Here is an 11,658-nt window from a genome sequence, read left to right on the forward strand (position 1 = left end):
AAGCTATCTAAGGATGGTACTATAGAACGCCACCTCAAGGTAGGCCTAGTGGCGCCATCTCTTGGTCAGGCCGGAAACTTATCAATCCACCCTCGTAGTGTCCCGAATAAAATAAAATCGGTAAACATAGTAGTTTTTGCTCTAATCATGGTAATGGATGGACAGTGGACCGTGTGAGTGCATCAAGTGGAATACCAGATTGAAAAAGGAATTGTTGCGTCTCTACTATGAAAGTGCGATGTATGAAATCAAGGGCGAGAAGTAATACAACTTGAGGACGATGTTTGCTGCAAAGTATCCCACTATCAGAGTTATCCTTCTGATCTGAGAAGACCAAACAAGAGAGATTGAACGAAAGGTCTATTTAGCATGGAAAACCGCTGATAATAAACAACAGTTAAAGGAAGTTGCATCACACGATGAAGCAGCGGCAATTTATGTTCTTGTTCAGCCTGATGATGATCCAGTAGTACCACATCGTCCAGAGACTGATCATTTAATTCAACCAGTGTCAGAAGCAAATTTTCAGGAACCAAGAAGGCCATTAATATGGACATACCGCATAAACAGAAATGTTACGCGCCTTTATGTTTTGGCAGAGAGAAGTGGGTAAAGTGTGAGAATGTAGCGATATCTTCTTTTCTTACTCAGTACATGAATCTTTCCACAAGAATGAATTAGCAGAGTTTAGCAGTCCAGAAACTCTGAATATCTGTAAACAGCTCGCTTTTAGCTGTCGAAATAGCTGCCATTAAAATGAAAGAGGAACACAAGCAGTAATAACGTCTACGTTAACAGCGAAGCCCCAAAACATTTACAGCACCTTAAGAGGTTTTTTCTCGTGCTTAACTAGAGTTTAGATGTGTAGAATCAACACAAAGGCATTCTCTGTCCAATATGCAAATCACATAAGATTTACACGCGCTAATAGAACACTTAAATAGTTACGTTTTACCTATGCATTTGAACGCTACATTAGCTGCGTTAGACATAAAAACTCTGGTGTACTATGCACCTGCAGTTGCCGTTAAAACGATGGGTAACAGAACTAAATGTACTAAACTAATGCTGCCTTTGCTCTAAAAAGAGATAAAAGCTCAGGTTGCATAAGGATGTCAGCAAAGTAAGGTGCAATTTGATTCAATTGACTTAATATAAGAAAAGCAAATAGAACCAGGAAGCTGATACATCATGGTACTGACATCATCCATCCCCGATACATCGAGATATTGACACCAGTAATACTGGATGAGATTATTGACTCCTAACAACAGAAACTTGATGTTCTCCCTGCTATATTGCATCGGTACAAGAAAATCAGTGCAAGAAGGCAGTGACTAATAAGGAAGACTAGCAAGGCGTGACTAACTGCTGATCAGGTGTTTGAAGAAAAGCGAAAAAAAGCAAATTAGATGCTGCGTGGTACCAAATATAAAAAGAGTAAGCAATAAACTTGAAATGGGACTGATTAACATCATAGATTCAAATGTTTCAGTGCTTTTGAAAAGGGCAAGTAACTGGAAAGCTCTAGCTCCAGACATGGTGCACAGTTTCTGGTACAAGTACCTGACGACAGTAGCGTAGTCAGGACTTGGGGGGGGGGGGCTTCGATTTTTTTCGGAGGAGGCTTCGGGTTTATGTATAGGCAAAAAATGAGGGGAAAGGGAATTGAATAATGAAAATACTTAGTTTTGGGGAAGGAGGGTCCTTAAGCCCCCCCTGGCTACACCGCTGCCTGACGAGTGTGTATCCGGCATTCGCTAGGTGTTTTCAGAAGATCGTTGACTCTTTAAGTCGTGTGATGATGCTTTGAGGTAGAAGAATGAAATATTATAATTATGAACAATCAAGAACTAGATCAATGCGCATTATGACGTGTTAGGTACCTTTTAAGGAGACTCCTTCAAAGATTTATGGTTCTGCTTAACATAAACTTAATTGAGCAATACACTAGATAACATGTTTTATGGTTGAAAGATACATGATAATGAGGATGTTCATCAATTGACCCATCTTCTATATATGGATGACCTGAAGATATTCGGCCACTCAGATTGTAAATTGCAGCCAGTTATTGTGACGAAGAAATTTTCTAATGATATCCACATGGATTTCGAACTAGATAAATGCAGAAAGATCCATTTAACCAGATGAGAATTAGGGTTTGCAGAGCCAGAGAATGAACACGTTAATGACATTGAGACCATTTCTGAGGATAAGTCATTTAAATACATGGGTATTCTCAAATCTAAAGGTATTCAGCATACGATAGTTAAGAAAAGTTTAATGGACGCCTCACTACAGGACTCAGATTGGGTCTGAAGAGTTCTCTCAACTCGGAAAGCAAGATCAGGGCAAGCGACACTCATGCTATACCTGTCCTAATGTACTCCTTTAGGCTCATATAATGTCTGAATATTGACGTTGAGAGGTTAAGCAGAACCATCCTTGTAGAAATTACGAAACACTGAATGCACCACAGTAATTCGGCGATTAAAGGGTTAGTTCCACCAAGCCATTGCGGATCTCTTTTACACGCCATTGAATTTATCCTCAGAGTAGGTCTTGAATATCAAGATAGAAATCATAGAGGAATTAGAAACGCAATTGAGACAAAAATCTATCCACGTTGAGCACCCCAAAAGGTGAAATCATCATAAAGTGGATAGTGAAGGATCCAATATTTGGCTAAAAAGGACGTCCTATTTCAAAAACGGAGAAAGTCCTTGCGCTTCAGGACAGGGTTCTCAGGACTAGCAATTACCCTATTGTGATTTTGGCTACAAGTAACATGAACGTAAGATGCACTAAACATCTTGAACATTTACTCGTCACTAGGATACTGTCAGCAGTTTAGAAAGCGGTTTTATTTAACAATTTTTGTATTGTAAGAATCTTCCTAGACCATCTGCAAGCAAGCTACTAAAAACCTGTGGAGTGGCAGATAGTAACTTTAAGAAATCATGCAGAGTCGACTAATGTCACCTTCGTCGCTCGCGGTCACTGTATAAGGACAACGGCTATAAAAGACGAACTTCCAGCCACACAAATGCTTTGAATTTTCTACCTGCTACAAGATCACCACAAAATATTTCAATGTTTATTGAGATTGTAACTTTATTTACAATGATTAAACTAAGAAAAATACGGAATAATTTCCTGCGGCAGAATACCACAATGAATGAATAGATTTAAAATTCAAATATATCTTTTCGAAATTATATACAGAAAATTGCATACTTTGGTTAATGACGTTTTTCTGTTTTCAACTGTTACTCCGAAGACAGGTGTAATTTTAAGGTTATTTAATAGCATTTGTCTGATATATCCAACTTTATTTGTTGCATTTGTCGAATCTTGTTTTTTGAATTCCAAGTAAAAAACCTATTACTCAAATGAAAAATTTCATATAATTTTAGGGAGTTACACAAACAAATTTTTTGCAATTCACTCAATTTGATATTACTCGCACAATAATTGCGATCTGAAAATGTCTTTCATCTCGATTAATTCGATAACACAATACTGCTTATTTCTTAGGGAAAATATATAAATTTAATTTGGGCTGTATAGAAATAATAATTAAGAGTAGGATATAGAAATAAAAAACGTAGCAATTCTTAAAGTTTATTCAAAGAACGCGATTGTGTCCTTTTAAACTTTATTGAAACAAGAAGAACGTCGTATGGTAAAACTCGTATAAGTGTGGGCTACGTCATCTTTACCAGCATAACGTATTTGCAATGCATGCCTTCAAGATGAACAAATTAGAATTATTTTTAGACTTGAATCTATTTTTACCTTACTTCATACATATTCAAAATAATCTCACTGAAATACACTGGAAAAATCGATAAAACACACACCTGAAACACGTTGAGTCGTTGACTACACTGAGAAAAATTTCTGGTACTAGAAACATAGTTGTGCACAGTTAAAAATTTCCCTAACTTCTTTTTATAGTTGTACCGAGAAAGGGCTTACCCGTTATGACACATACGAAAAGTGACCATTGTAATAAACGTTGAATCTCTTAAGTACCATATTTTGATAAGTCAATTAGTAAAAAATATTTTTTTCTTTAAAAAAATACTCTGTTAGGTAAAATTATAATAATTCACAATGAAACGTCTATGATCATAATCAAAAGTATCAATTGAAAATTGAAAAGTTAAAATTAATCTATAACATGTACGACTATTAAAAAAAATTAATTAATCTAACGCATTTTAAAAGTGTAATTACAAAATCGATTGAATACTGTACATAATTTCGAATAAGATAAATGATTTTGTTCTAAGTAATTCTAGAGCTACTCTAGCATTTCATAGAATGAAAGCAAAATCATAGAATGTTTCTCAATTTAGAAAAACTGAAAATAGCAGTATGACGAGGAGTGTTAAGAGGAATAAAAAATTAGCCATGCATCCACAACGCGGTCATAAAGTTAAGGACATATTTAACGATGTCTTTTAGTTACTGAAACCAGAAACTCAAAATATGAGACACGTGATTAGTAATCACATCATAGCAGCGAAGATTCTAGTTAACTAGATTTGATTAGAATCAACTAGATTTTCTGTTGCTCACAGCTCTTTTTTTCTGAAGTACATTTTATCTAGTCATGAATACAAATGCCTACTTTTCTCAGTTTACATCCACCATTTCGTTTCCAATTAGTTAATATTTAACTAATTATGAATTGAGCTTCAGTTTTTTTTCACTTTTAGGTAATTTATTGATTGAACTATTAACCCTCTCAGCCTTAACTGGGTGTATTATACCCAGACGATATTTTCGGCTCGGTATATAGTTGTTTCAGTTTTGTGAAAATATTTCTAGTAATATGGTGAATTCATCTGATTAATTTTATAATATTCATTTTTATGAGACTTTCAGCTATAGTTTAAAAAATAAAAAATCTCGATACGTTAACTTGAACCACAGATACTTAAGTCTAGGCTGAGCGGGTTAACTTGATTAACTAATTTTTGTTAACTATTTAGTAACTTTTTCTACTTACATCGAATTTAAAAAGAAATGTAGTACCTCAGAATGAATTAATTTGTTTATAAGTATTTTTTGAAATTATTTGTTGAAGATTCAAGTCACTAAGCAATTTATTAGTAATTGTATATTTTGAAAACCCAAAGAAAACTTTTACCGGCAAATTTAGATAATAACCAGTTTCATTATTAAAAATTTGTAATTTTTATATTTTTTGAAAAGCTCACGACTGTTTCTTCATTATAAGATAATACGTCACCTATTCAAGTTTGAAGCAATTTCAATTAAAATTGAGGAAGATACGACCACTTGAAATTTCGCCACGTATAAGTCGAGGGGGTCTGGCAATTCAAAGTCGTGTCTCAACTATTAGCGTCACGAAGTTAAAGTAAGAGAGACGTGTGTTTCTCGCAGTTGATATGACGTTTCTTGTTTTCCGCGACGCGATTAACCATTTCTCCGGAAGTATAGGACCTAGATCATTGCTTCTTGAACCAAAATATTAGTAAATGAATTTCATAATAAAATCAAATGCACGGTTTGACGATTTTCAATATTAAAATCCTTTTTGTATACGCGTAAGACAACGCGCAATACAGAATTACAGTCAAATAGATGATTAGCACTGAGTTAAATGTTTTATGTTGGGTATCACACCAAATTTCAATGCGCAGGAGTTTTACGAAGAATTCTAACACACATACAGATACATTTGGTAAATCCTACTACTGTAAAAGTCCGAAAGTGTCTGTGAAAACACGAAATTTACATGAGGCTTCATTGGTTGTTATACGACTTTGAATTGCCATTAGGACGCCAGTTACCGAAATGCAATGTTTGAAAAATTCTCACAGTAATACTATTGCGAATTTTAAATTGCTCTTCTCGCCGAAGTGACGGCATCAGCTTATAGTTTTGAAAAAAAAACAAATTTTGAAAAATTGGCGGTTCTACGACTTTGAATATCCACACTTCAATTTTTGAAATCTCTTAAATTTTAAACCAAAAAAGAAGTAAGATTTCTAGGCTGTTCGATTTTATTTCTGCGGTCACAGTCAACCTACATTGACCATTCGCACCAGCATTTCCCTTAAAAAAGTGTGAATGAGCCTTACACAAATCTTTAAGGAGAAAAGAAATCATTTAGGAAGTGTAAGACCACGAGGGAGCAGTCCCATTTTCTTCTAGTAAGACCAAGAATAATGTTTTTCGTATGTGAACAGACAAAAAAAATAATGCTTCCCTATTTTTTTTCGTTTATGAACGTAGTGTTTGAAAAATACTAAAGATGAAGAATAAGCAATATATAGTATATTGAGCTCGGTAAGACTTATAGATAGGTCGCTTTTCTTCGGTAGAAGTATAGTGTGTAATAATATCAGTTACTACAGAATGGGCGTTTTAGAATTTAACTATGAGCTAAAGATGCGGGCCTGCCGTTGTTGCTCAGTAGTAAACATCTTTCATCAAAAGTTCTTGATGCCATCTCGGCCTGCAGCGAAAAATTTCTTTGTAACCCTAAGTGCTTTTCGACCACTGCTGCAGTAATTGATGCACATTCCTCTTCAGATTTTATCATGTTGTCGCTATGATTCTTGAAGCGAATATTTGTAGTTTCCGTCTGCTAGAAACTGTTAATTCTCCCTGATCCATCTAACTATTTTTTGTATTCTCCTTCTTGCGTCAGATAATACCCATATTTGAACATCATATGTTGTTTGATTCTCAGCAGCTTTAGCTTGTTTAGTGTGTAATTGTAGATTTTCAGTTCTTGGACAATCTTCCGAACCCTTTCCGTAAAAGGCCTACCAGATATTATAGAGTCAAGCTCATGCTGAACAGGGGACGTATTCTGTCTCTCTCGTCGAATCTTCTTGTTCAGTTGATGTAAGCATTTTTTGGTATTTTGATCCTTGTTCTGAAATCGCGATCATCTCAGAAGGTAACTGCTTTCCGCCGTTGGTCTTAATTTCACTTCCTCGTGTTAGTATGCGGCATATCCAAGCAACGGTTTGGAGAGCATTCTGAGTACATATCTACATTTCAAAAGTAGGCACATTGATTTTACAATGACTGAATCAAAATATGCTCAAGGTCTGGGTGCTTCGCACTGTACGTACATACGCACTATAATCTTCATGAGCAGGGATAATTCTGGGATCGCTGCAGTCTAGCAAGTCATCCTTAAGACTTCCGCCGTTAACGTGGGTCATACGTGACCCAGGCGATTTTTCGAGGTTGAATTTTATAGAGAAGAAACAAATTAACGCGTCATTTCCCGCCCCCAAGTTGCCTCATTGAGATCAGAATGGACTAAGACGCATAAGTGTCGCGCTTTTTGGCTACGGGTGAACATCAATTGAAAACTGCTTTGGTCCCACATGGACGGCGGAGGTTTAAGTGGATTCGTCCACTTAATGTAGGCGTTTCGCCGATTCGTCTTCGTGTTTTTATTCAAATTATTTTCAACACCCCGAACTCTAAGGTGATTTGCACTGTTTGCGACCCATCGACGGGTGCTCTGCGCGTTCGATCATTCTGAACCGCATCTACAACTTCTTGGTGGTTTGGTGTTTTCATTGTTGTTTCAACGATCAGCTGGGGAAAGAGTTTGTCCGTCCTTGTAGAGCCTTGAATTAAAAAATAAGGCTGCATAATCAGAGAGGAGGCCGGGTATCCTAAAATCACCGTTTAAGACCTTCAGTAATTCAGTATAAATGCCGCTAGATGCAGCAGAGCGCATTATCTCACAATAAAAATTAGTTATATTCTTAAGCGCTATTGTTATCCAAAAATGGTCACCATAGTTTTTATGAAAAGATCTGATGATCTGGATACAGTTGAACTTGGATAAGAAGAAACTTGATTAAATCCTTTCGAGAACTAACGCCGCACGGCGGCTTCGGATGAGAGGAGCCGCTGGGCCGAAAGAAGAGGATGTGCTTTAAGTAACGTAGCGATAATAACTTAAAAATATCGAAAACGTGTTCTTAAAAATCTGAAAAAATACATGGTTCTTGTTTAAACCTTCTACTTAAGGGTACAATTTCGTCATGTGTGTCTTTTTTAAATTATTTATGATATAATTAACAATAAACAAATAAACTCATAGAAAAAATAGTTTTTTTCAAAAAGAACATTAAAGGGGAAGAGTGTGCCTTCCAAAGAAAAAATGTTGCAAGAAATTTTCACGAAATTGAAATCCTCAATTTTCAACATGAACTCATGCATTATTTTAGGTGTGAATGTTGGAGGTTTTGATAGAAATATAAGCAATTATTTTTTGATCTGAATATGTACACAGAGGACTATGATTTTTTAAATTAAAATAATATGAAGTGAAATCGTAAAGTGAATGCGCATGTTACCGTTCGTGCTCCTATTATCATTCTAACTTGATTGAAATGTAAAAAATAGTGAATTTTTATACTTTGGCTTATAAGGAGTAATAAGTACATTCATCCTACTCTCGCTAATACAGAAAAAAAAAGAAAAATAGTAAACTTACCTCAGGTGTGACCTATCAAAATATATCCGTAAACCGTAGGGGAAGAGGGGTCAAATTGACCCAAACTGCACTTTGACTGCACCCTATCGTTGACTGAAGGATATAAGTGACTCGAAACTAAGCGTGATGTTTCTATCCTAGAGTAAAATTGTTTAGATGAGGATAAGGACCGGTCTTCTTGCTTGGTTCGCAAATGGCACCGATTTGAAATGTCGGCCTGGGTCAAATCGACCCCCCTCCCTACGGTTAACGGGTTGAGTTCGAATTATTTTCGGCAACCCTCAGATTGGTTGTATTGAATATATAAAAAAGAATTATTCATGTAAAATTTTTCGGGCTGTTAAATATTGGAATTATTATTTATATATACAAATATCGATTCTATTTGATAACTTAGAAAATATTTAATTACGAAAATGCATGGCATATAAAAGTTGCATACCTACTTAAGGAGCAGGCAGGTAAAATGCACTTTGACGGTGTGTACGCATGCCCATTTGTCACTGTACTCCACGCGCACTGTTCTGAGCGGTACTTGTCCCTTTAAACTAATCTCAAACAAACGTGAGACGTAATTTCATTAGAAAACTCGAAAACCATACTGTTATTGTATAAAGTATCGTGTGCATCGAATCAACGAAGTCTTTTTACGGCCGAGCGTGAGCGAGATTAAAAGTTCAAACAATTTCAAACTACAACTTGGCACAATCATTTAGTACTCCAAACACTAGTCATAGCCAAAAGTAAAACAAAATCTGAGATATCACCTCTTACTATCCCGCGAAGTGTTCTAATGATCATCAGAATAAGTAACAAATAAAACGATATTTTAGAGTAAATTTTGCACTCATACTTCATTTCTTCAAATTCTTTACATGAGCAGTTTTAGTTGAAAATGATCTTACTTTTATTATGAACTTTTTTTAAACTCTATTAAGTATCATTTAGCATCACAGTTACGCTTTGTATGTTAATCTTCTCTAAATCTTTCAATTTAATTTTTTTTCCAAGTATAAGTATAATTTTAAAGCCCCGAGAATAACTTTTTATTATATTAACTCTATCTTAAACATTGATTAGATTTGATTCTGTTGATTTCGTGATCGATCGTTATTCGTGCTTGAAACGAAGAAGTTTTTTCTTCTTCACATTTATAAGTTAATATATAATTCCTCTCCAGAGAAATATCCATTTATTACTGACTTCTTGAATAGAATATTTAAAAATGAACCAATATTACAATATTAATTCTTAACCTGATATCGTTGGTTGAAAATGGTGCTTGCTAACGATTGGAAAACTAAACTTGATGCGAAAATGATAAAGATTTTATTCGATGCACGGTGAATTATCGTATATAAGAGCACGTAAAACATATTGTTATTTTAAATAAAGGTTTCAATTCATTGAGTTACATCTATCATAATGGCTGTGTTTACTTATCGCATTATGCTGATCCTAGGATGCATACACGTAAGAAATGTTTTAATTGAGATTAGCGATATTCACTTAAATAAAGTCAAAGAATTTGATCTACTGGATTACGTGATCTTCAAACTTGACTCTTTGAAAATAATATTTTTATATCGTTTGGAACTGAAAGCTTTCACTGGATTGTTAGCTTCTGAATTTGAAAAACACTTGCCGATACATTTATAGAAAATAATATATTTATTGAAAATAATGTTGAGAATCATAAACAAAGAAATAAAATAAAACTAAGCAATGAAAGTATAAAAGAATGTAAACCGCTAATAAGTAGATATAATTATAACAAATAAGTAATTTATTTTGTAGTGGCTAAATTCTCAGCAATACTATGGCCAATACATGCCATATTATAGACAATTAAAAAATAATCAGCCGTCCAGTTCATCGGCCGAAGAAACTTCTTCAAAAGAATCAGTAAAGGTAAAAAAATGTTTGTTCAGAAATATTATGTATCCAAATGGATTTTTAGTTTATTTCTTGATTAATTTGTTTTATTAATTTAAATATAGAAAATTAGAAAAATGTTTCTGCTTCTACTATAAATAAGCTGCCAATTTCATAAATTTGTTCGTTTTTGGTAGAATATTTCTTAAACCTGCTCAAATTTATTTTTGTTATCGTCAACAAATTTATGATTCAATTTCATAAAGTGTCAAGTCCCGAAATTCGGGATAAGTAATCAAATATTTTTCATAAGTTTGGCTAGTCGTCCCTAAAGTTCTGAACTAGTGCATTTCCTTTTGCAACTCCTCGAATCTTCCAGGTCGACTAGGCACAGCCTAAATTTTTCTTTAAATTCCGTCTTTTTCAGAACGTCAATACAAATAAAAATGTGAACGTTGTTTTAAACGTAAATTCCGAAGAGGTAGCCCAGCGTTTATGGCAAATAATTCAAGATAATTTGATGCAAGATCCAAATAAATTATCGCATGTTACTCAAGAACAATTGAAGCAAGCAATTATGCCTATAGTTTCAAACACAAGGAGAGGACTCACAACAGTTCCAATTACTGAAATTGGGGATAAACTTGAAGAAATCACTCGAAAGTGTTTAATAATGGATAATCCTAAACGTCCACCTGTAGACCGAGAAATTTTGACGAGAGATATTGTCGCAGATATGATGTCTACTATAAAAAATGTCGTGCATAAAGGACAAAGTCACAAAGAAAAAGTTCCAACTAGAAGAATGATGGAACATGGTGGAAATCCCCGAAAAGAGTCTGCAGCTGATAATCCTTATGCTACGTTTCAGGTTAAGATTCAAAGAAGTGAAATATTGAAAGTAATTCGTTCAATGATATGATCCACTCAGGATCTAATTTATTATTAATAAAATTGCATTGTCCTTGTGAGAAGAATTTGAAACAATAATAAACTGATTTTGCTTTGATTTTTTTTTGTGATTTTATTTACACGTAAAGAACGTGGTTTAGGAATATTTCTCAATTTTATTTCATAGATAATTTAGATTTGGCTGAATGAAAATTCCGGAAAACAATAATTTCATTTCAAATCAAGGTGTTTTTTTCTATTCTTGCATCATATTTAAATGATATAATTAAACAAAGTTTTACTGTGCAACCCTGATTTTTTAAATATTATTGATTGCCACTACATCCTTACTCTCGAAAAAATTAAATAATGTTTCA

General features: G+C 34.4%; 1 protein-coding gene across 2 annotated transcripts in view; it reads left to right on the plus strand.

Moving 5' to 3' along the window:
- Positions 1-11,399, plus strand: part of LOC117167292 — a 13,797-nt gene extending 2,398 nt beyond the window's left edge. The window contains exons 1-3 of one of the 2 annotated variants that reach the window (XM_033352117.1): positions 9,609-9,988; positions 10,313-10,426; positions 10,818-11,399. In XM_033352117.1, coding sequence (XP_033208008.1) covers positions 9,941-9,988; positions 10,313-10,426; positions 10,818-11,312 — 657 coding nt within the window. In that variant the 5' untranslated portion in view covers positions 9,609-9,940 and the 3' untranslated portion in view covers positions 11,313-11,399. Of the gene's footprint in view, positions 1-9,608; positions 9,989-10,312; positions 10,427-10,817 lie in introns of those variants that run through there. The other variant, XM_033352118.1, reaches the window with a different exon arrangement.
- Positions 11,400-11,658: the final 259 nt, after the last annotated feature.

This window comes from Belonocnema kinseyi, chromosome 2 (genome assembly GCF_010883055.1).
Source record: "Belonocnema kinseyi isolate 2016_QV_RU_SX_M_011 chromosome 2, B_treatae_v1, whole genome shotgun sequence".
Classification (NCBI taxonomy): domain Eukaryota; kingdom Metazoa; phylum Arthropoda; class Insecta; order Hymenoptera; family Cynipidae; genus Belonocnema; species Belonocnema kinseyi.